The following is a 25,691-nucleotide window of genomic DNA, read 5'->3' as shown; positions in this document are numbered from 1 at the left end:
GGCAGACACTAAAAATACGCATGCATAGGAACACAAAGAAAACTGGAAGGAAAACATATCAGATGTTTATAAGACAATCCTTTCAGTGTAGAGAAAATATGAAAATTGCTATTTGTGTTTATTTTTATCTCAGTCTTTAAAATTTATATTTCTGGCATATGTTTTATAATATATTTGTTGTAGCCAAGCGTTTCGGGAAACAAACTCACTCAGGAGGACAATGCAGATAGTGGCGGGCCCAAGGCAGAGTCTCCTCTTAGCCAAGGACCCCGACCAGTTTTTGTGAAAACCTTATATACCCTAAGTGTACTTGCTCAAACCCACCTCCCGAAATTCCTTGAAACTAGTCTGGACAAGGTAAAAGATGTGATCAAAGTTAACCCATGATTCATGTGTCATTAAGACTAGATAAACAGTGGACATTTATCAATAGGCCTGTGGTCATATCCCGATAAACATAATGGAATTTACCACTTTGTTCTGTTACAGAGATAATTAGCATATTCTTTTAGGCAACGAGAGTCCAAGTACAAGTCCTGTGGCTCTTTTATCTGGGGGGTCTGGTTTCCCATTGGTCTGCCACTTCTATAGACACGGGCACAAAGTTCAGAGTCCATTGGGAGGGTGACCATGCGTGTAGCCTGATGTTCGTAGCCTGATGTTCGCATTCGCAGCCTGGCCTAAGACGGAGTCCAACTCTGTCTGTTTCCTCCTTCATATTGATTTAATGATAAATGCACCTGTGATAAGGTGCATGCTCACATTTTCTTTCCTGATATGAGTTTGCTACCGGGAATGTTTAGAGAGCACCACACTCAAGCCTAGTCCTGTGAGTCACTCTGGCAAGAGCCTGTGTCAGCAAACAGAGGCATCCGGAGACTGTGTGTACATTATGGGCTTTATCCAAAGGGTTAATAGTATCACTACACACTTTGTGCAAATGAAATCTACCACAGTCTACAATTACAGTTTGTTAGACTTAAAGACTTTTTTTCAATGTGCCCTGACTCAAAAATAGCTAAAAGGTGGATTACATCCAGGAGCACACATTCCCGTGGTAAAGCATTAGAACAGAAGAGGGCCGGCATGACTAAGACTTTAAATCCTATGACTGTAGGGCTGGCTCTCTATATTTGTGAAGGCCAGTCAGGGCTCAGATTTGTGCTAGGTGACTCAAGTTCTCCTTGAGTTTCTCACACATCATCCATAACTTTTATTCAAGAAGATCAAATTCCTAGGATCTTCATAAAGTTAAACCAGTTCAGTCTGATCACCACTACTATGAAGTCCAAGAGGACTCCACTCACCTGGGTCTCCAAACAGCCAGCTCCCAGGCGTGGACCCAGAGGTTAAAAAGTGACCTCCCAAGACTATACTTTCAGGGATCATTTCTATAGTTAGTTACTAGAGAAGTTTCTCTGATTGTGTAGAGCATCCGAAACCATGAGGAAGAGATGCAGTGTTCTCTCCTGAGCGTGAAGCCGGTCTTTGGTGTTGCTTTTGCAGCTGCTATTGGCCATTGATGATCGTTCTTCTCTTCCTTTGGAAGAGTAAGAGGGAGGGAACACCATCTGAGTGGGGGAAAAAAAAGGGGAAAAAAAAAAAAGTGACCTCCCAGAGCAGATGACTCACGAGTCTGCCTCCACAGCCGCAGCCTCTCCACTGAACTCCAGGCCTGGTTTCTACCTGCCCACCGCCCCTCACCTGATAAACCCCTCCCGCGGGTGTCTCAGGGAGAACCCGCCCACTCCCTCCTGACTGAGGCGCTCAGGCTCCTCTCCTCCTCTCACCCTCCACTCTCCACAGCTCAGGGATGGGCACCCCACCGTCCTGGGAGTCCAAGCAGAGAGCTGGCGGGGCAGAACGTCTCCCCTATCCCTAGCCCCTGCTCACAAACCCTGTGACCTCCACCTCCTCCTCCCGCCGCATCCTGTTTGCTGCCCCGGGGAGCCTGGGTGAGGTTCCCAACAGCCCTTGCTCCAGGCGCTTCCTGTCACCTGAAGGGACTCCCCACCTCCCGCTTTCCAGGTACCAGTCCCCCCTTCAAAGCGCAGTGTCAGTGTCCTGCGTCTGCCCAGGATGGATCCCGCTGTACGTGCTGCCTGAAGCCCTCCCGGGCCTCTGTCGCCAGCAGGTCAGAGCCAGCTCTGCTCCTGGGAAGCTCGGCCTCCACCCCACCCCTCCTCGATTTCGCAGCTTCATTCCCGGCACTTACCACGCCTTTTCAGGCCTCAGCTCCCTTACACGGGCTCTGTCCCAAAGCCTACCCTGGTGTCCTCCTCCGGTTTCCTGGTACCATGTTCATTAGAATGCCCAGACCCACGTGATGTATGACCTCGTCTGGGAGGTCTGGTATTTCTGAAACAGATTTTCCTTTGTGTTCCCACTGCACACTGCATGTACATCTGTTAGTGTATTTAACCCAATATAATATTTATTGTTTGCCCTTCTTGCCCTGTAGGCTTCCAGAATAAGAAAACACTCTACCTAGCAGGGTTCAATCAGGGTTCAGTCACTAAGTCATGTCTGACTCTTGGGGACCCCAAGCACTGTAGCCTGCCAGGCGCCTCTGTCCTCCAGTGTCTCCCAGAGCTTACTCAGATTCAGGTCCATCGAGTCAGTGATGCTCTCTGTCTCATACTCTGACCATCATCCAGAGTACACATTAAATATGTTTTGGTGAATAAGTGAATGGATTAACAAATGAACTGCTGTGAGTTACTTTAAAGAAAAAGGGAGGAATCTTTCTGCATCACCTTTTATACCCTCTGGGCTTCCCTTGTGGCTCAGCTGGTAAAGAATCTGCCTACAATGAGGGAGACCCGGGTTCGATCCCTGGGTTGAGAAGATCCCCTGGAGAAGGCAAAGGCCACCCACTCCAGTATTCTGGCCTGGAGAACGGGGGTCGCAAAGAGTCGGACACGACTGAGCGACTTTCACTTCACATCGCACCCTGTGGCACAAACACTTTTGTTTGCCTCTTATTCCTTTCTCGAGAGCTGTTCTTCTCACTCTTCCACTTCTGCACCCCGTGCTCAGCTGTAAGGAGCCCCTGCGCAGACCTCACTGACCTCATCTATTTCTGGTGACTGGGTGAGCAGCACTGGACCACAGGGTTGTGCCCACGCTTTGCTTCGAGGTGCAGAGCTGGGCTCCCCTCCCGCACAGAGAACCCCCTCAGGAGAGCGTCCCAGGAACACGCCCGCCCACGGGCAGGGCTTCAGAGCGGCTTCCCGGGCAGGGGCCACATTGGATAAAGCTGTGGCTCGAGTACTGGCCACGTTTTCCATAGTTTTAGGTGAAATTCATATTTTTTAAGTTTTAAGTTGAAAATACATAGCTGTTTGAATGAAAAGGGAACAAACCATCCTTTTTTTTTTTTAACTTTGCTGCTAATTGGCTAGTAACAAGTGGAATAATACAAGTAATTATATATAACTTTTGGGAAGGCAAACTGTTGCAAGATTTCTGAGAGGTAGTTTTAGCAATATCATACGGAAAGATTTTACAACATGCAGAACTCTCTGACCCATACTTTCACATCTAGGAATTTCTCCTAAAAAAAAAAAAAAGCATCAAAGATGTGCAGAAGGACATGCATGTCCACTCGGTGTTTCCTTCCCTGGTCAGGTGGGCTGGAGTCCCCAGCAGATCTCAGGGGAAGAACAGAGCAACTGGAGCTGACAGTGGAAAATTCCATGTAGTCCTTTGATTTCAGACATTTATGGAGCAAAATTGGTTATTCGGACAGTCCACTGAAAGAGTGGGTTGATTTCATTGGGATATCCCATGATCTTTCCGACTGTAGTAACAAGTGAAGAACTCAAATGCTCACCAAAATGCCATTGCCAAATCTATACCTCAACTGTCACTTCCCTTTCTCTAGTCCTTGGTGAAAAAATAAAATTCCATCTTACCTTGTCCTTTTCTGTAGTATGCAGATTAAGGAAGATAAGTTTTTCTATCATTCGATGTGGCCCCTCTCTGCTTCCCAAAGAAATGGTTTTCTTCCCTTCTGAAAATCAGTCACAAACTCCAATGTTATTACACACTTATTGAACACACAAGACAACTGGCAAAGTGGGGAGCATTTTGAGGAGGGCAAGGAGGCCAAGGCGGTGATTCTGGTCATGGCATTCTGGGCTCTTCTTAGGGGAAGGTCGTCACAACCTCTTTCACTTCAAACCAGATCCAGTTCTGAGTTTTTGTGCCAAACTCCAACAGCACAGAATCATTTTCATGGGGGCAGGGAGGTACGTTTAGACATGGTCCTTCCAAAGCATCTGGGGAGGCCCCACCTCACAGCCAGACAAGATTCCATTTAAAAAGAACATTTTAACTAACTTTCTGCATTTATGGAACAGGTCTTTCACTCAACTATTTATTGAGAAGCTGATTTTGTGCCAGACCTCATCTGAGTCACTTGCATATCACTCAGTAAGCCTTGCCTTACTGATAAAAATGCTTGAAGGAGAAATTCTCCAGGGTTTAATATTTACATGACTCATTGAGACATGACATTGTATCAGCTGCTTCTTTCCAGGCCCTCCCTGGTTGGTAATGCGGCTTTCCTGGTGGCTCAGACGCTTGCTCATATACTTATCTCTGACATTCACCAAGGATCAACAGGAAAACTCTTGAGAACAGGTCTGTATGATGTGGGATGGAGAAATTAGGAATTATCCAGAGAATACAGATTAAGAGAGATGTTTAGGTGTGATTTGTTAGAGAGGAAAGTTCAAGGGTAGAATCTTCTGATTATGGTAATTTCTCCAACTTTTCACGTTGCAAAGGGAGACTGCATTTTCGATAGTCAAAATGTCATTTGGCTATCAAAAGAACTGTGAAACACCTATAAAAAAAACTCAATTTTCTAACCTGAGATATTTAAAAGAAGGAAAAGAAGTTGGGGTGGCCAACTTGGTAGGCAGCAGAAGTATTTTTGTCAACTAAAGAAAACATTCACAAATTGGCCTGGTATGTTGTTAACCAAAAGCTTAGTAAGATGTTTGAAATGTTAAAAGCAAGACGCAAGACTCTTTATAAGAAGTTCCCAGAATCTGAGACTTGTTATCTGATCTCCTGCTAATGTAAGATAATAAAAAGATAATGGTCACTGTTTGCTTGAGATAATAGCTTATGATTCTCCAAAACTTAAAGAAAAAGGAAGGAAAAGTGCTAAAATAATAAATGGCTTCCAAAAAAGTATGTATGGATCAGTCCTATGGGACTCTATACAAGCTGGAGTAACAACCAGGCACCAAAAATTCACCTTATTTATATTTTTGAGCCAGATGTGTTGCCAATTAGACCTGTATCTCTAGCCCTTCAAAGTCTGAAACCCTGCCCTCATTGAATTACCAAGAAAGGACAAAGGGAAAAGATAGAGACTGCTTGGGACCCTCTCTTGCCACTTGTGAAATTAGATCCCTAATTGGAGATAAAGGTCTAGTCTTGAGCCTCAAACTGCTGTTTAGTCACTAAGTCATGGTCAGCTCTGTTTGAGCCCATGGACTGTAGCCCACCAGGCTCCTCTATCCATGGGATTTCCCAGGCAATTATTGGAAAAGGTTGCCATTTCCTTCTCCAGGGGATCTTCCCCACCCAGGGATCGTCTCCTTCATCTCCTACTTGGCAGGTGGATTCTTTACCACTGAGCCACCTGGGAAGCCCCAGGAGCCATCAACAGCTTTTGGGAAATGACAGAATGAGCGTGTCCAGCTTATACAAATATCTGCAAACAGTGCCAACAAGGGTCCATATAAACCAGTCACAAAAAGAAAGATGAGAGATGCTGATTATATGCTAGATGAAAACATTTAGTCACACATTCTTACAAATCAGTCACTCATTTATTCAACAACTATTAACAATTATTCAGCATTTATATATATATATATATATATATATATATATATATATACACACACACACACACACATATATATGTCAGATATTGTGCTAAGCAAAAGTGGCCAAGATAAAAAATATAACACCCTATCCTCAGGAAGCTCAGAGTCCATTAAGAAAGATCAGCACATATGCAAGTGATTATAATGAAATGCAATAACCAAATTGGTGATGTGTGGGGGTATGTAACTCAGTTTGAGTTTGTGCCTGTGGTTGGGGAGGCAGGTGATAAGAAACGGTGGCTAATGCCCTGAAACAGAGGAAAAGAAGTCACTGCACTCAGAGATGCCCAAAGTATGGCTTCTCCTCTGGCATTCACAATTCATCTGCAGTTCCTCCAAGTCCAGATGCAGCTTACCAATCAGGAGTCACTTTTATCATAAGCAATGCTGCTTAGTAATAGTTAATATTGTACTTCTGTCTTGTTTGTAGTGACACAGAGCCAGAAAGTTAACTAAGGTTTAAATTCTCACGCAGAAAGGAAAGGCGTTTTGTTAGCCCTTTACGCACAAAGGGCATGAATAACACATGATGGTGTTCTGTCTGCAAGTGGACATTTGCTGCTTGTGTCTTTGCTTTTCCTTGGGAGAACCGCTCCCCTGCCCCTCTCCCGGCCAACACACACAAACACACACACCCATTAATTTAGTCCACTTAATGCTATCAATGGCCAGGCTTTACCTGCCACGATCATATAACCCATGGTCACAGGAATTGGTTCAGTATTGGGCACATGTTTCAGGCAGGGCCAAACAGAATTGTTCCTCTGATTTCTATATGAACATTTGATGAGGGAGAAATGTTCTTTCTTATGAATCAAAACCATAACAATATTCATAAGAATTTAAACTTGAGGTTGCTAGTAGCCATCCTTCCCACTATGTGGAGAGTATACTTATCAATAATGCCAACAGAGGGACTTCCCTGGTGCTCCAGTGGCTAAGACTCCACGCTCCTAGTGCAGGGGGCCTGGGTTCCATCCCTGGTCAGGGAACTAGACCCCACATACAGCAACTAAGAGTTTACATGCTGCAAGTAAAGATCTCACATGCTGCAAATAAGACCCGGCGCAGCCAAATAGGCAAATAATTTTTTAAAAATGCCAACAGAGACAGCCAAGAGTTGGAGGGTGAGTTGAATCTAGCCATGCCTGCAGCCAGTGAGATACACCCTCAAACTCTTTAGTTAGGAGTTCATAAACTACCTTTAATGTTTATTCCAGATTAAACTGGATTTTTGTTACTCATAATAGAAAGAATTCTCACTAATACATATTTAGCAATCTGGGGACAAACACTGCTGGAAATATTAGGAGTCTGTTCAACCTTAAAATGGCCTCACTCTTTTAACCCTGGTTGCTACAAAGTCTTGCATTTCTGCATGGTTAAACAAAGTGACAGAGGACCCACCCACAGAGAAAGTCTAGACCGATAAGAAGCGGGAGGTTATCAAAGATAAAATATTTTTCCTCCCTAACAAAACAGCCATTGCTTTGAACTTTGGATGCTCTTTAAAAAATGTTATCATCAAGAAAAAAAAAAGTGAAAGCCAAATTACACAAAATAAGGACATTTAAAGTAGTCTGTATCTTATAAACATATCAAAAAGTAGCATAAAGAAAGACCAGGCGGCAGTAAAATGAGACACAAACCTTTTCTCCCATCTCTCGTACATATTCTAAGCAAAATAACAAGAAGTTTAAAAACGCGAGTTGCTTTTTAATATATTTTATTATGTCTACTTTCATTTTTTAACCACCCAACCCTTTTAAATTATGTTCAAGTGGGCCTCTATCCAGTGCAGCAGTCTCCAAGGATGGAGACTGCCCTCATTGTAAGGCAGGAAGATTTTCCAGCCTGGAGGACTGTGGAGCCTGGTGTCAGCGTCTCAGGCTTCAGATCCCAGACAACCACAACTCAGAATCCTGAATCCCTTTCTTAATTAGCAGAAATAAGAAGGGTTCAGAATTTCTGTTCCTTTTTTTTCCTGTATTAGCTTAATGTGTACTTAACCTAATATGTCTTAATTCAATGCATTTAAATTGTTTGCACACGAATAAGTCTGAGGAGTTGCAGTTATTCATTAGAAATTATTTTTCATTTTTAAGTTTACTGCAGGGTTATTTGACAAGTTGAGTAAAAGTTTCACAAACAGCCATTAAATGGGCACCCAAAGTCCAACCTGACCATCCTTTCCCACACAGATCCCAGAGAGGGTGTCCTGAGGGTCTCCGGGAGAGGAGGCCGGTAGAGGCCAGCACGAGGTACCCCGGTGCCTCCTGGGCGTATCTTCAGCATGAAATTCCCCTTCACCCTGCTATGAGGGATTCACGGCTGAATTCAGCAAAGGGGAAAAGCAGTGGGTCCCTACATAACTGGATATTTGAGAGAGAAAAAGAACATTCAGCAAAAAGTGCTGGAAGAGCAGTGCGTTGCTTCTGAAGTCATGGAACTGCTGTGAATGGGCGCTGCTGAGTCAGTTCTCCCCAGGTGAGAGGCAACAGGTTTGATGAAATCTAAGGCTGTGAGGTGTGGACCGCTGGCCCACAGAAGAAACTGTCTTCTCAAATCCTCATGCTCATTATCTCCAGTCTTCTGAACAAGGATGGGTTTTTTTGCATTTGGACCTCTAGAGATTTCCTGTAAATGTTCCTTTAAACCAATGGAAGTTCCTCTATTTACACAGCTGAAACCAACCTAATGTTGTACCACCAGACTTTGTAAATATCCAAAGAAACATGAGTGGCCTCTGAGGCCGTTCCCTTTATTGTCCCTCCCTCTCCAAACATTTTGGTCTGAGTACTTATTTTCGATCACTAGGTGGAAGTCACACATAGAGTCAAAATATCTAGACTACTTAACCCATAACTTCTCCTGGCTGCTCTAATCTCTCTCCCCTGGAGGGATAACATATTTTTTAGAGCTACGGAGTTGGGAGAAACCTTAAAATATTTCCCAGTGCCCTCCATCTCTGCCCTCCTACCCAATCTCTTCTGGGCCTACTTAAATCCATTTGATTAATAAAAACCTCCTCCCTGTTTGGCTTTCCTTGTGAGCTTTTGGAGTTCCCTCCAAGGCTAATGAGAAGGATTACTAACTCTGGGCAGGTATACAGGCTCTCAGTCACCTTCTGTGGATAAGAAACTGGGCAAGAAGGCCGGCTGTGAAGGTGGAGCAGTCTTTTCCATTCAATGCATTTCATGAGCACCACAATACCTTTAAGCAATTACAGATGCGATACCCAACAACGAATAAACGGACCCTGAGCTCTGGATCCCGGCTCCTACTGGCTTTGGCTGATATCCTTGACCCCACTCACAGATCGCAGAAAAAGGACAGACTCTGTCTCTCCCATGGATGAATCCAGGTTTCTTTAGGAATGGGACTCAGAGGCTCTTCTCTCCCTAGATGACCCAGGGGACCCATGATTTGCTCATTCTGCACATGGTTCTCAATGCAGCTTCCTTTTAGGATCTCTCAGCTAACACCTGGCTCTGCATTGTCAGGGCTCCTCAGTCTTTTCCCCAACAAATACTCAGCGTTGCAGGGAGAGGAGTGGGACAGGCGAACTCAGCGCCAGCTGAAGAGATAACAGACAGGAAGGCCAGCAGAAGCTGCAGAAGTGGGAAGGCTCCCCGTAAACCTGCTTTGGTCATTGAGCCTCCTCAGCCTGTCTGATCCTCCCTACACACATCTGTCTCCCGTGAAAGCATCCAGAGCCCACTGAAAAGGAAGACAGTCCTGTGTCTCATATAAAACCGGCTGTGAACACACATCTGCTGAATTGAATTGAATGGAATTCAATCGTAGGCCACACTCCTAGTTAGCATGGATCAAACTGGGATGTCTGACTTCTTCATCCTGACATTAAATGTGTTTGATGATGGTTATCAGTTTGAGGAAACCAGACAGTGTTTTACCCTATAATAACTGTTATAATAACTACCATTTAGTGAGCACTTACCATGTGCCAGGCTCTTTGCTAGGTGCTCTATAGTCATTAACTCATTTAAGCATCCCGGCAATGGCTGCTTTGATGTTGCTACATGGGAATGGCTTAGGGTTGGTGTCTGATTGGAAAGGGGTGGTAGAATGGCTTGCCATTTTGCTCACAGACAGACGTATCTGTACATAAGATTGAGGAAGTATAAAAATCATTTACATCAAGGATTAGAGAAATTGCTGATAAAAAGAGACATAGAGGTTAAGACATCCTTCAAAATCATGCCTTGGTGCTACCATGAAATAAGTTTTATTATTCCCATTGCACAGAGGCAAACACTGAGGACTTCAGCAGTTGGAGGACTTGCTAAACCCACATATTTAATATATGGCCAGAACTCAGCCCAAGTCTGCCTGCCTCCAAGCTATAAAATGTATAGTTGCTCAGTCGTACTTAGAAGAAGTAAAAGAAATTTATAGACGTCATTTGACAAAAGTGTTTGTTATTATTTTTAAGACTGAGGTAAAAAAAAAATGTGTTCCTAAAAAAAAAATGTGTTCCTAAAAGAGATGAAATAAAATGAGTATTACTGATTAACTTCTAGAGAGTCTTCAATGGAGAATGAAGTTCAACAGGCACAGTGAAGAGGAAGTCCCATTTGAAATCCAAATGCCAACCCCACAGAGGATACTGCCTTATGAAAAGAGCCTAGAAAGGGCTATTCCCTAGCACGTGGGCAATGCCCACGGTCCTCTGCGAGGGGAGACAGTACCGCACGGTGACTGGAGTCACCAGATCTGAATTCAAACCTGGCTCTGTCACCTTCCAGTTTGGGCACCTGAGACCAGGTACTTAGTCTCTCTGAGCCTCAACTTCCTCAAATATAAATAAAAATATTTCTTCATTATAGGATTACTATGGGGATTAATAGGATAAAGTATTCATTCAGCAATGATTTGTTAAGCATCCATATGTGCCAAGCTCTAGACCTCTCACTGAAATGTGTGGACACAGCTTCCCTTTGGGCCAAGCACACCAATAAACATTCAATAAGTGGTACGTAGTTGTTTCAGTCATGCCCAACTCTGCGACCCCACGAACTGTACGTAGCCCGCCAGGCTCCTCCGTCCATGGGATTCTCCAGGCAAGAATACTGGAGTGGGTTGCCATGCCCTCCTCCAGGGGATCTTCCCCACCCAGGGATCGAACCCCCGCATCTCTTATGTCTCCTGCATTGTGGGCAGCTTCTTTACCACCAGAGCCACTGTAGCTGTTAATATTATTACCATGCTTCTCATGAAAGGACAAAAATAGAGACAAACATGGTGCCTTTGCAGTATACTCCATGGCTCATCGCAGCACAGCCGTGGGCCGAGCACATTCCCAGAAGGCCAGGCATCACAGAGTAAGACGCAGACAGCCACACAGCATGGGTCCTATCCACCCCGTGGCCAGGATGAGGGAGTAGAGACCGCTTCTTCGTTACTTCCTGCCTTCCCCACATGCAGGAGCCAAGGCCGCCACCAGCACCGATAACGGCCCTCTTCTCTGTGGTCTGCCAGAGTGAGGGAGGAGTCAGCCACAGGGCCAGGTCCGTCTGTGCCGGCTGCTCTGGCAGTTCCAGCAGGGACAGGAAGACAGTGGAATTTAGTGCGGTTTATTTGAGACCCACAGCTGACACACCTCATCAGGCTGGTCCAGGTCTTCCAGGTACAGATCTTGAATGAGGTGGTCCACGATGTGCATGTTATCGCTCTGAGCTACAAAGTGGAGGGCATTCACTCCATCCTAAAGAGAGCCAGGGGAGGGGAGGTAATTACTCCGTAACCTCCCCCTCCTGCACGGTGAGCGAGGGCTTAAGTCTGGTGTGATCCACATACCTACCTGCCTCTCGGCTCTCTGGTCCGCTCCAGCTCTAACCAACATGAGCACGCTCTCGAAACTTCCAGAACAGGCTGCAAGATGAAGTGTCAAGCCATGCTTCCTCTAGAAAAGAGAAGAAAGGAACCCATCACTTGAGTGAGCCACCACACTCTCTCAGCCAACAAAAGCCAGGTTAATACCTAACTGCTGAAGATCAAGAGATGAGAGAGTTCAGTATTCAGCAAAAGTGATATATATCATACATACAAAGAAAGTACACAAACAATAAACATATTAGAAGAAAATTTAGATTATAATGTATAGTGTTTTGATTCAAAAGTTATAAAAGGAATAAGTTGATAAAGTCAGTAAACAAATGATAGATTTTTAAAATGTAACTTAATATAGATAAATGGTTACTTTCTATAATATATGAAGTATCCTTACAAATCAACAAGGACCAAAAAAGGGACTCTCTTAAGGTATTAGTGCAAATGAAACCATTTCAGTTTAAACAATCTGGCAATATCTATTAAAATTTTAAATACAATCAGTAATCCCACTGCTGGGACTCTATCCCATGAAAATAAATTTCTAGACCTGATGTTATATAAACAAGGTTATTAATTGCAACCGTTAAAACTGACAGTAAGGTAAATGTCCATCAATATGGGAACACTGAACAAATCAGGGAACAGTCACACCACATCATGTAGGCACTAAAAATAATTAACTAGGGCTATAACAATTGGAGAGATTTCCATTAGGTAGCTATTAAATGTGGAAAATAAGATGCAGAGAAAATATAGTACAATCCCATTTTTTATAAAACAAGCAATGACCAAAAAAACTCATATGTGTTTATGTATGTATTTATGTCTATTGTAAGTGGGTAAGTAGGTGGATAGATAGCAATGTGGATATGATTATATGAGCAAGAGGAAAAGTACAGAAATAAACACACAGATCCTACATTACTAAATGTAGTTACTGGAAGAGGAAGCTATGCAGAAAAAGAAAAACCAGAGAAGACTGAAGTTATAAAAAGAATTCTACTTATATATAAATTATTTAAAATACACTCTCTATATAAAATCATGTAAGTGTGTGTATACACATATGTGTGCATTAGAGAGGCGGAGACTGCTCAAGACCTACTGACCCGCAGTGATGCTGGGGGACTAGACTTGTACACCAAATGAGCAGACAGACAAGTGTGAAAGGAAATAGCTAGAGTCAACACTGGCTATCTCAGGGAGGAGGGAATGAAGGGCTATGACTCGGGGAAAGTTGCGGAGCCCTAGGCCCCAAGTTAAAGAAGTCTACAGAGCAGACATTGTGAGCATGATCTGTAGACTAAAACAAACTGACCTCAAACTCTGTCTCAACCACTTCCAAACATTGCAGTCTTGCTCAGCTTAGTTAACCCTAAGCCTCGGGATCCTTATCTGTAAGTTCATGTGTCTGCTTTTCTATTTCCTTTTATCCCTGTCAAAAAATCTATGAATAAGGTCTAAGGATCTAACGTATAATGTGGTGACTCTAGTTGATAAGACTTTTATACAAGTGAAATTTGCTAAGTGCATAGAATGTACATGTTCTCACCAAAAAAAGAAATGAGATGATGAGTGTGTTAATTAACTAGATGGAAGGAATCTTTTCACAATGTATACACACACTGAATCATCACTATGTACATTTTAAATGTATCACAATTTCATTTGTCAACTACACCTCAACAAAGCTGAAAAAAATTTTAAATAAATCTCTTTTAAAATGAAGGCAAACAACAACAAAAACAAGAAAACCCACAGGGTTTAAAGGGGAAATGAGACAGGTACCCATCACTCAAAAACTCTGTCACTGATACATTTTCATTTTTTAAAAATATAGGACCCTGCTCTGGACTGAATGTTTGTGTCCCTCAATAACTCATATGTTGTCTAATCCCCAATGTGATGGATTTGAAAGGCATGCCTTTGGGAGCTAATTAGGTCAGGAGAGTGGAACCCTGATGAATGGGATTAGTGCCCTCATAAATGGACACGGAGCTTGGCTCCTCACTCTGCTCTCCACTGACAGTGAATAAAATCAGAAGTGGCTCTCACAAGACACTGGAAGTGCTACCATCTTGATCTTGGAGTCTCCAGTTTCCAGTTCTGTGAGAAATAAATGTTTGTTGTGGAAACCACCCAGCCTATGCTATATTTCTTACATCAGCCCAAACTAAAACAGACCCTAGTAAGGGGTCGCAGAGTCGGACATGACTGAGCGACTGAACTGAACTGAACTGAACTGAATAAAAACAGTGGTACAATTGTACATTAAATGGTTAAGTATTTAATCCAATAAACATGGTACTACATACAAAACAAATCATCTATAACTTCTGTAAATGTGCCTTCCAAAAAGTAAGCCTTCTCAGAACATCTTATTTGCCTCTTGTAATCAATTATATTTGTAAACCTGGAGGACAGTTTGATAAACGTATAGCATACAAATCAATAAACAAGGAATGAGGTTCTGTGGGGGCCTCCCATTTTGAAGTGTATAAGCCTTTTAGCAGTAATTTGGGCTGCCACTGAAACTGCATTATGTCTTCTCTTATTCTCAGTAAAGTTCAGGTATGGAGAAGAAAAAAAAAACAAGCCCCAGATTACTGAGATATATACTGGGAAATAAGCAGGGTGACAATATACAGCCTTGATGTCCTCCTTTTCCTACTTGGAACCAGTCTGTTGTTCCATGTCCAGTTCTAACTGTTGCTTCCTGACCTGCATACAGATTTCTCAAGAGGCAGGTCAAGTGGTCTGGTATTCCCATCTCTTTGACAATTTTCCACAGTTTCTGGTGATCCACACAGTCAAAGTCTTTGGCATAGTCAATAAAGCAGAAATAGATGTTTTTCTGTAACTTTCTTGCTTTTTTGATAATCCAATGGATGTTGGCAATTTGATCTCTGGTTCCTCTGCCTTTTCTAAATCCAGCTTGAACATCTAGAAGTTCTTGGTTCACGTATTATTGAAGCCTGGCTTGGAGAATTTTGAGCATTGCTTTACTAGCATGTGAGATGAGTGCAATTGTGTGGTAGTTTAAGCACAAGCTGGACTCAACATTGCCGGGAGAAATATCAATAACCTCAGATATGCAGATGACACCACCCTTATAGCAGAAAGCAAAGAAGAACTAAAGAGCCTCTTGATGAAAGTGAATGAGGAGAGTGAAAAAGTTAGCTTAAAGCTCAACATTCACAAAACTAAGATCATGGCATCCAGTCCCATCACTTCATGGCAAATAGATGTAGAAACAGTGGAAACAGTGGCTGACTTTCTTTTTTGGGCTCCAAAATCACTGCAGATGGTGATTGCAGCCATGAAATTAAAAGACACTTCTCGGAAGAAAAGTTATGACCAACCTAGACAGCATATTAAAAAGCAGACATTACTTTGCCAACAAAGGTCCGTCTAGTTAAAGCTATGGTTTTTCTAGTAGTCATGTATGGATGTGAGCATTGGACTATAAAGAAAGCTGAGTGCCAAAGAATTGATGCTTTTGAACTGTGGTGTTGGAGAAGACTCTTGAGAGTTCCTTGGACTGCAAGGAGATCCAACCAGGCCATCCTAAAGGAGATCAGTCCTGAATATTCACTGGAAGGACTGATCTTGAGGCTAAAGCTCCAATACTTTGGCCACCTGATGCGAAGAACTGACTCACTGGAAAAGATCCTGATGTTGGGAAAGATTGAAGGCGGGAGAAGGGGACGACAGAGGATGAGATGGCTGGATGGCATCACTGACTAGATGGGCATGAGTTTGAGTAGGCTCCAGGGTTGGTGTTGGACAGGGAGGCCTGGTGTGCTGCAGTCCACGGGGTCACAAAGAATCAGACACAACTGAGCATCTGAACTGAACTGAAAGCAGCTTTGAGAGCAGATGTTTGTATTATCCTCTGAGCACCACCTGCCCTCCACCTGGAAGCCTTTGTCCACATCTGGAGTAAGAACTTCCATTTACCTCATCGGCCTCTTCCCCAGACTTGGAGGTGCTGCCCACACTGAACCAGAGTCCTCACCTCTGGGTTATGCAACTGATCCTCTGGGCAACCATTTTATCCTTACAAATGCATGACATAAGGTCAACCTGGGAAATAAGCAAAAGCCTAAGTCCTGCTGGTAATGAAAAAACAGTTTTGTCACCAAATACAAAGAGCACAAGACATGCATATTCTTTAAAGAGAAAATGAATACTGTCAATGGAAACAGTTTGTGTGTATGTGGAGAAAAGATAACCCAAGTGACCAGAGTTCCCCCTTACAATAATTATGCTCTAATCTGCTGCTGCTGCTGAGTCGCTTCAGTCGTGTCCTACTCTGTGCGACCCCACAGACGGCAGCCCACCAGGCTCGCCCGTCCCTGGGATTCTCCAGGCAAGAACACTGGAGTGGGTTGCCATTTCCTTCTCCAATGCATGAAAGTGAAAAGTGAAAGTGAAGTGGCTCAGTCATGTCCAACTCTTAGCAACCCCATGGACTGCAGCCTACCAGGCCCCTCTGTCCATGGGATTTTCCAGGCGAGAGTACTGGAGTGGGGTGCCAATGCCTTCTCCGCTCTAATCTGAGTGCCAAGGAATTGATGCTTTTGAACTGCGGTGTTGGAGAAGACTCTTGAGAGTCCCTTGGACTGCAAGGCGATCCGACCAGTCCATCCTAAAGCAAATCAGTCCAGAATATTCATTGGAAGGACTGATGTTGAAGCTGAAACTCCAATACTTTGGCCACCCAATGCGAAGAGCTGACTCATTGGAAAAGACCCTGATGGTGAGAAAGACTGAAGGCAGGAGGAGAAGGGGATGACAGAGGATAAGATAGTTGGATGGCATCACCGATTCGATGGACAGGAGTTTGAGTAAACTCCGGGAGTTGTCGATGGATAGGGAGGCCTGGCGTGCTGCAGTCCATGGGGCAGCAAAGAGTCGGACACGACTGAGTGACTGATCTGAACTGAATCCATTCTACCAAGTGATGGGCTTACCTTATCAGCAGTATCCACCCTGACCTTGTGATTAAGCAAGAAATCCACAGCAGATAAAGGATTTGTCCCCACTGCAAAATGCAAGACAATGTGGTTCATCTGAGGAAACATAGTTTGTGTCTTCAGTCATCTGATTGCTATTTCGCGTTCTTAAGATTCCTGATTCTTGAATGGCCATAATTTTTTTTTACCAGATGTTTGTGTTTTGATTATCTACTCTTTACCTTGTCTTTAAAAGCAGTGAGTTTCACTTCTTCTTTTCCTATCTGGATTCCTTTTACTTCTTTTTCTGCTCTAATTGCTGTGGCCAAAACTTCCAAAACTATGTTGAATAGTAGTGGTGAGAGTGGCCACCCTTGTCTTGTTCCTGATTTCAGGGGAAATGCTTTCAATTTTTCACCATTGAGGGTAGTGCTTGCTGTGGGTTTGTCATATATAGCTTTTATTATGTTGAGGTATGTTCCTTCTATTCCTGCTTTCTGGAGAGTTTTAATCATAAAAGGATGTTGAATTTTGTCAAAGGCTTTTTCTGCATCTATTGAGATAAAAAGAATTCATTTGAATCAGTTCTAATGAGATGGATGAAACTGGAGCCCATTATACAGAGTGAAGTAAGCCAGAAAGATAAAGACCAATACAGTATACTAACACATATATATGGAATTTAGAAAGATGGTAATGATAACCCTATATGCAAAACAGAAAAAGAGACACAAATGCACAGAACAGAATTTTGGACTCTGTGGGAGAAGGCGAGGGTGGGATGTTTCGAGAGAACAGCATCAAAACATGTATATTACCTAGGGTGAAACAGATCACCAGCCCAGGCTGGATGCACGAGACAAGTCCTCAGGCCTGGTGCACTGGGAAGACCCAGAGGGATCGGATAGAGAGGGAGGTGGGAGGGGGGATCGGGATGGGGAATACATGTAAATCCATGGCTGATTCATGTCAATGTATGACAAAAACCACTACAATATTGTAAAGTAATTAGCCTCCAACTAATGAAAATAAATGGGAAAATAAATAAATAAATAAAAGCAGTGAGAACTATATCCAGCATAATCTTACATTTCTCTACTATTAGATAACATCACAGAATTTAGCAACCAACTGGAGTGTATACATCAAGCTGAAATCCACTGTATAACCTATGACTGATTATAACAATATAATATATTTCAATTAGAGTGTAAAAGCTATATTTTTCCTGTATGCAACCATTAATAATGGTAGGATATATTGATAATGCATAACAAAAAATTTTCCTAGTTCAGTCCATATGTGGCTCTTTCCCCTGTAGTTTTATGGACTTTAAATTGTATTGAATGAAACAAATGAAGAAAGAAAGAGACAAAAAGAAGAAGGTGGGGAGAGAAGGAAGGAAAGAAGGAAAGACATACACAGATAAAAAAGCATGACTGTCTTTTGCTTCAAAGAAAAGCCAGCTTGGGGCTCCCAGGCTGTCTGGAGACACTCTGAGGTGCTTCAAAGGATGCTTTGCTTGTAAGTAAAACACATGTCATATTTCCCACATTCTGAACATTGATTTTGCTTCCAAAAAATTTACTATCCTTTGCTTCTCATTAATAAATTATTGCAAAAATATGAGAACTGCTTAAACATCTGATTTCCTTAGTAGCTAAATCGGTGATAAACTAAGTTTGACAAAACATGAGTTACCCTTGCTATTGTTTGCAGTCTAGAGCTATATTCTAGTATGCCCAATTTGGGCTTGTAAACTCCCCTTTAACTTTATTTGTGAATAAGGATGCAAACCAAGATAGCATCCAAGATAAGTCAATAAAACCACTTCCATTTTTTTTTTCATCTTTGTCATCACCGATTTTAAAGAACTCTACAAGCAACCATGTCAGCAATTTGCTGTAAACAGGACTAAAAAAGATGTCATTAGAAACTATAATATAATTCATCAGGAGTTTATAATAACTTGCTACATTGGCTGTTAGTTTTAGTGTATTAAGTACTTTTATATAAAAGTATGGTTTAAAATATTAGAAAGTTATATGGAAAAATTTTCAAATGGTTATTGAAAGGTACATTGGAGGATCTATTTCCTGCTGTTTAGAAAAATGATTATTGCTTTACTTATCCAACAGTTAATCTACATATTACCTCCAAAGATCCTTGCTTATTTCTTTTGCTCCCTTCCTTTCTTGTTTCCTTTCCTCTTTTTTTGTTCCTAAAATTGTTCTGCTGCAGAAATTTGCCATTTTTCTACTCTTTCTGGGATGTCTATGTATAATGAATAGGATATCCACACATAACATATCAGACATGCACACAATATACACATATAGACAAATCCCCTCACATCCACACAGGCACAACTGCTAAATATCCTTCTACTGCACACCTCAGTTTCTATGACTCACTGCTTGGAACAGATCCAGGTTTTGTAGAAGGTGAAGTTTACACTTTTCAGGAGCCCTCTTTAAAGCCAGAGTCAGAAAGTTTAACTGATGGCAGTTTAAATTTCTTCCTTTTTCAGATTTTACAAAACCACATAACAATGGAACACACTGCTAGAGCCCTCCACGTTCCTTGGAAGGATCTGCATAAGCAGGTCACTTAAAGTTTAGGCTTCATTTAGCATCAAACCCACCTCTGCCATCCCCACCTTGAAGCACTCCACATCGTCCTAAACAGACACAACCCCAGTCTGTTCACTGATGAACCGTGCCTTGTGGGGCTGTCAGGAAATCTCCACAAGGCCAAGCAGTAGGCAAGCCATTTTTCTGGCAGTGGGACTTCTCCCCTAAACCCAGGCACTGAAGAACAAGTGAGCGCTGGGTCTCAGGAGAGGCCCCTCTGCCTAACAGGCAGATGTACTATATTCCACAAGCAGTAAAAAGCAAAGCTGTACTTGCCTTTGGATTTTAAATTTGGAAGGCTCCAACCACAAGGCGCATCACTGATGAGAAAACAGTGATGAACTGTGTAGCAAAAGACATTCTGCCTTTCCAGAATGTGTGAGGCCAAAGTGATCCACAGGCTATGACCCAGGACCAAATCCAGGCCCATAACCTTGACATCTGGCTACACTGCCCACCCATAGGCTTAGCACAGCTGCATATAAAGACTCTGGGCACGTCCCCTCAGATTAGAGCAATTAAAACACCCAGAGCCTCCTCTACAGCTTGATTCCACTATTAGCTTAAACATTCTGGAATTGCCAACAAAAGAGCTCCCCCTCATCTCATTTAGCAGAATCGATTTTATTTTTATTTCAGTTGTACTGTGTAAACCCACACTGCTGTCACTTGTCACATCTGTGATTTCCACTCACATTGTTCACAGCATTAACATTAACCTTCTTTTCAAACAGCTTCTCCGTAAGATACAAATTATTGCTTTTAGCAGCATGCTGGAAGCTCCTCTCATTTGGCAGCTCTGAAAGCAAGCAAGCAAGCATGACTGGGAATCGAAGAGGGTTGAAGAGAAAGCAAACCTCACGTGGCAAACCTTGGAACTAAAAACCTGAAACAACAGCCTTGAGCCTTTCACAGTCTGCTATTTTGGATGTGGGGACTTTGCTTCAATATTTTATAAAGCTGTATTATCAAGATTTCACGTTCTCCTCACACTGCAAGTGTTTTCTCAGCCTTAAACATCTTCCTATCCCAAACAAAACATTATTCTCAAGGACCACCCTGAAGTCAGCAGTGCAGTATATAGCTCTAGGAGGCTGGAGGGTGGCCACTGACTTCTCAAGGGGCGTTGTTTATAAAATGTTTGTACAAGATTAGGCAGGGAGGAGCCCAAATACTCTGTACAAGCTTACAGAGATAAAATTGTTGTCTGCGGGGAGGGGGGATCGGGATGGGGAATGCGTGTAAATCTATGGCTGATTCATATCAATGTATGACAAAACCCACTGAAATGCTGTGAAGTAATTAGCCTCCAACTAAAAAAAAAAAAAAAAAAAAAAAAATTGTTGTCTGCAGAACCCTGCGGGATGCCAGGCCTGCAGAAACAAAACCATGAAAGGCAGCACATCATATCGTCATGAATGAAGGTTAAAAGGGACGAACATGTTTTATTTTCATTTACATGAAAGGAGATAAAAGAAGATTTTCACTTTTACTAGAAACATTAATATTACTATACACTACAAACAAAAAGTTCCCTGGTGGCTCAGATGGTAAAGCGTCTGTCTACAATGCGGGAGACCTGGGTTCAATCCCTGGGTCAGGAAGATTCCCTGGAGAAGGAAATGGCAACCCACTCCAGTATTATTGCCTAGAAAATCCCATGAATGTAGAAGCCTGGTATCCATGGGGTCGCAAAGAGTCGGACACGACTGAGCGACTTCACATTCACAAACATTACAGGTCACATACATAATACATACTTAGATGGCAGGTTTTATTAAATAGCTTAGAGAAGCTTCCAGGATTTACTGAGTTGTTTGTTTGTTTCTTTGTTGTTATTTTGGAATATAAAGGGGCTGAAAAGGGATTTCCCTGGCAGTCCAGTGGTTAAGACTTCCTGTTCCCAGGGGCCCCTCCCTGGTCAGGGAAGTAGATCCCACATGCTACAGTAAAGATCGAAGATCCTGCTTGCTACAACTGGAGAGCTGGCGAAGCCAAAGAAATAAGTTGTTGTTGTTGTTTTTTTAATTATAAAACTTTTAGAAGAAAACACAGGAGAAAGCTTCCTAAACTGGGGTTATGCAAAGAGTTCTGTTTTGCACATGACTCCAACTGCATGACTATAAACGAAAACAATAGTACATTGGACCTTAGAAAAATTTCAAGCTTTGCTCTGTGAAAAATACTGTTAAGAGAATAAAAAAGACAACCTACAGATTGGGGGAACATATTTGCAAATCACACATCTGACAAATGACTCAACAGTAAGAAAACAAAATCCAATTTAAAAATAGGGAAAAGACTTCAATGGAACAAAGAGGAACCAAAGAGGATATATAGATGGCAATAAGCACATGAGAAGATGTTCAGCATCATTACCTATCAGGGAAATACAACTTAAAACCACAAGGAGATACCAATACACAGCTGTTAGAGTGGCTAAAATTTTATTTTATTTATTTATTTTTTCATAGCAATATTTTCTTTTTTTTTTCATTTATTTTTATTAGTTGGAGGCTAATTACTTTACAGTATTGTAGTGGTTTTTGCCATACATTGACATGAATCAGCCATGGATTTACATGCGTTCCCCATCCTGAACCCCTCTCCCACCTCCCTCCCCATCCTATCCCTCTGGGTCTTCCCAGTGCACCAGCCCTGAGCACTTGTCTCATGCATCCAACCTGGGCTGGTGATCTGTTTTACCCTTGATAGTATACTTGTTTCAATGCTATTCTCTCAGAACATCCCACCCTCACCTTCTCCCACAGAGTCCAAAAGTCTGTTCTGTACACCTGTGTCTCTTTTTCTGTCTTGTATATACGGTTATCGTTACCATCTTTTTAAATTCCATATATATGCGTTAGTATACCGTATTGGTCTTCATCTTTCTGGCTTACTTCACTCTGTATAATGGGCTCCAGTTTCATCCATCTCATTAGAACTGATTCAAATGAATTCTTTTTAATGGCTGAGTAAAATTCCATTGTGTGTATGTACCACAGCTTCCTTATCCATTCATCTGCTGATGGGCATCTAGGTTGCTTCCATGTCCTGGCTATTATAAACAGTGCTGCGATGAACATTGGGGTACACGTGTCTCTTTCAGATCTGGTTTCCTCGGTGTGTATGCCCAGGAGTGGGATTGCTGGGTCATATGGCAGTTCTATTTCCAGTTTTTATTTATTGTTGGTAAAAATACCAACAATACCAGATTTAAGTTCCTCTCTCAGGGCGTCAAGGCCTTGCCTGAACTGATTCTGTGTACCACCCCAATCTCATTTGCTCTCCCCTTCACTCCCTAATATTCAAATAGTCTGGTCTTACTCCACTTTCTTTTTCTTAAAATATTTATTTAACTGCACCTGGTCTTAGTTGCTGCACGCAGGATCTTCCCTTGCAGGGCACAAAATCTCAGTAGTACATGCAGAACGCCGAAATGCTGGATCTTAGCTCTCCCACCACAGATCGAACCGAGTCTCCCACATTGTCAGGAGGATTCTAAACCACTGGCTCAACAGGGAAGTCCAGCTTTTTCACTCTCCTCTTTCACTTTCATCAAGAGGCCCTTTAGTTCTTCTTCACTTTCTGCCATAACGGTGGTGTCATCTGCATATCTGAGGTTATTGATATTTCTCCTGGCAATCTGGATTCCAGATTGTCCTTCATCCAACCCAGCATTTCACGTGATATACTCTGCATATAAGTTAAATAAGCAGGGTGACAATATACAGCCTTGACGTACTCCTTTCCCTATTTGGAACCAGTCTGTTCCATGTCCAGTTCTAACTGTTGCTTCCTGACCTGCATATAGATTTCTCAAGAGGCAGGTCAAGTGGTCTGGTATTCCCATCTCTTTAAGAATTTTCCAGAGTTTGTTGCAGTCCACACAATCAAAGGCTTTGAAATAGATGTTTTTCTGGAATTCTCTTGCTTTTTCGATGATCCAATGGATGTTGGCAATTTGATCTCTGGTTCCTCTGCCTTTTCTAAATCCAGCTTGAACATCTGGAAGTTCACAGTTCACATACTGTTGAAGCCTGGCTTGGAGAATTTTGACCACTACTTTCCTAGCGTGTGAGATGAGTGCAACTGTGTGGTAGTTTGAACAGTCTTCGGAATTGTCTTGCTTTGGGATTGGAACGAAAACTGACCTTTTCCAGTTCTGTGGCCACTGCTGAGTTTTCCAAATTTGCTGGCATACTGGGTGCAGTAGTTTCACAGCATCATCTTTTAGGATTTGAAATAGCTCAGCTGGAATTCCATGACCTCCACTAGCTTTGTTCGTAGTGATGCTTCCTAAAGCCCACTTGACTTTGCATTCTAGAATGTCTGACTCTTGTTGGCAATCACACCATCATGATTATCTGGATCATGAAGGTCTTTTTTGTATAGTTCTTCTGTGTATTCTTGCCACCTCTTCTTAATATCTTTTGCTTCTGTTAGGTCCATACCATTTCTGTCCTTTATTGTACCCATCTTTGCATGAAATGTGTGAGGCTGCCAGAGTTAATACCGTGACGGGCGGCCTGGACCTAAGTTTTAGCTTCCCCCGAAATGGTAAGATTCCCTACCCCCATCAGGTAACCTGGAGCCAGCCAATCAATATGCGCCCAGTAAGAACAAAGGGAGAGCTGAAAAGCCCGCGAAAGTCTGTACCGATAGAATTACTTTGCAAACATGTAACCAATCCGCTTAAGCCAGCTACTAACCGCTTTTGCATATCTTATAAATTTGTGTACCAAGCTTGAGCCAGGGCTTTTCTGACCCTGCACCACTGTGATGTTTGTGGCAGAAAGCCCTGGCTCGAGACAGTAATAAACTTCCCTTTTTTGCGAGTTGCATTGTCTTGGTAGCCTTCTCTCTTCCCGCTCGGGGATTCGGACATCGGGCATAACATTTGGGGGCTCGTCCGGGATCCCTTGACAGGGAGAAGAGAACGCTTACAGGACAAAGGGGAAGGATAAATAATAACACCGGTGCTCAGGAAGCAGGGGGAGCAAGCCGGCGTAAGGCCAAGGCCAGCGGACGCGCTGGGGGGCAGCCGACTCCGCGAGAAGGCTTTTTTATAAAGGGGGAGCAAGCCGGCGTAAGGCCAAGGCCAGCGGACTCGCTGGGGGGCAGCCGACTCCGCGAGAAGGCTTTTTTATAAAGGGGGAGCAAGCCGGCGTAAGGCCAAGGCCAGCGGACGCGCTGGGGGGCAGCTGACTCCGCGAGAAGGCTTTTTATAAAGGGGGAGCCAAGCCGGCGTAAGGCCAAGGCCAGCGGACGCGCTGGGGGGCAGCCGACTCCGCGGGAAGGAAAGTTCCTCTCCCGACCCCGAGCCTGGTGAACAGCGGACGTCATTCGGTAAGGTGAATCTGCTACCGGGAGGCAAGAAAATTCAGGGGGCCCGAAAACCCAGCGCTGTGTCGTCGGCCGACGTTTGTTTGTCCGTGTGTTTGTCTTTGGCTCTCCGTGTTTTTGTGTGTGTGCCGGCATTGTCTCTAGTCTCGTTCTCTTCTGGTGCATCGTTCTTTCTCACTTCTGACTTATTCTCTCTCTTCCTTACCGTTTATTCTTTGACCATGGGGCAGGGAGAATCTACCCCACTTTCTCTCATGACTGACCATTTTTCGGATGTCAGGGCCAGGGCCCATGACTTGTCTTTGCTAGTCAAAAAAGGTAAATTAATAACTCTTTGTTCTGCAGAGTGGCCCGCCTTTCAGGTTGGATGGCCTCCGGAAGGCACCTTTCAACCGTCCATCATACAGGCTGTGAAGGAGAAGATTATGGCTCCTGATCCCTGGGGCCATCCGAGTCAAGTCCCCTATGTCATGGTCTGGCAGGATCTAGTAGAAAATCCGCCTAAATGGTTAAAACCTTTTGTTTACAAACTTCCTAGTTCCTCCAGTTCACAGGTCCTGGTGATGGAGACCCCCCCGGAGGAAACCAAAAAGAAAGAGGACCCAAAACCAGTCCTTCAGGAATCATCTTATCCAAACCTGATAGATCTAGAAACGGAGATAAGGCCTCCGCCATATGTGCCCTCCTTGCAATCCCCTCCGAGGAGAGAAGCTCCCACAGGTGAACCGAGAGGATTAAGAGGGCCAACGGGAACCGACCGTGAGGGGGGACCGGCATTGGGGACCCGGGGGAAAACTAAGGGAGATAGGGGTAAGCAAGACCCTGGGGACCCAGAGTTACCTTCATCCACTGTTCAGGCGCTCCCCGTCCGAGTGGGACCAACTAACCCGGACGGAGAGCGAACCTATCAGTACTGGCCCTTTTCCACGAGTGACCTGTACAATTGGAAGACCCAAAACCCTCCTTTCTCAGAGAAGCCCCAAGGC

General features: G+C 43.3%; 1 protein-coding gene and 1 non-coding gene across 2 annotated transcripts in view; one reads left to right on the top strand and one right to left on the bottom strand.

Annotated features, from left to right (window-relative positions):
* Positions 1-25,691, bottom strand: part of ANKDD1B (ankyrin repeat and death domain containing 1B) — a 64,115-nt gene that overhangs the window by 25,474 nt on the left and 12,950 nt on the right. The window contains 6 exon segments of the mRNA XM_043472815.1: positions 3,063-3,103; positions 3,106-3,157; positions 3,918-3,970; positions 3,973-4,015; positions 11,536-11,640; positions 11,737-11,838. Coding sequence (XP_043328750.1) covers positions 3,063-3,103; positions 3,106-3,157; positions 3,918-3,970; positions 3,973-4,015; positions 11,536-11,640; positions 11,737-11,838 — 396 coding nt within the window.
* Positions 1,367-1,580, top strand: LOC122444492. Its single transcript, XR_006270313.1, has one exon. It is a non-coding gene; the product is annotated as a small nucleolar RNA U3 (small nucleolar RNA).

This window comes from Cervus canadensis, chromosome 6, assembly GCF_019320065.1.
Source record: "Cervus canadensis isolate Bull #8, Minnesota chromosome 6, ASM1932006v1, whole genome shotgun sequence".
NCBI lineage: Eukaryota > Metazoa > Chordata > Mammalia > Artiodactyla > Cervidae > Cervus > Cervus canadensis.
This window is presented reverse-complemented; position numbering and strand designations above follow the sequence as displayed.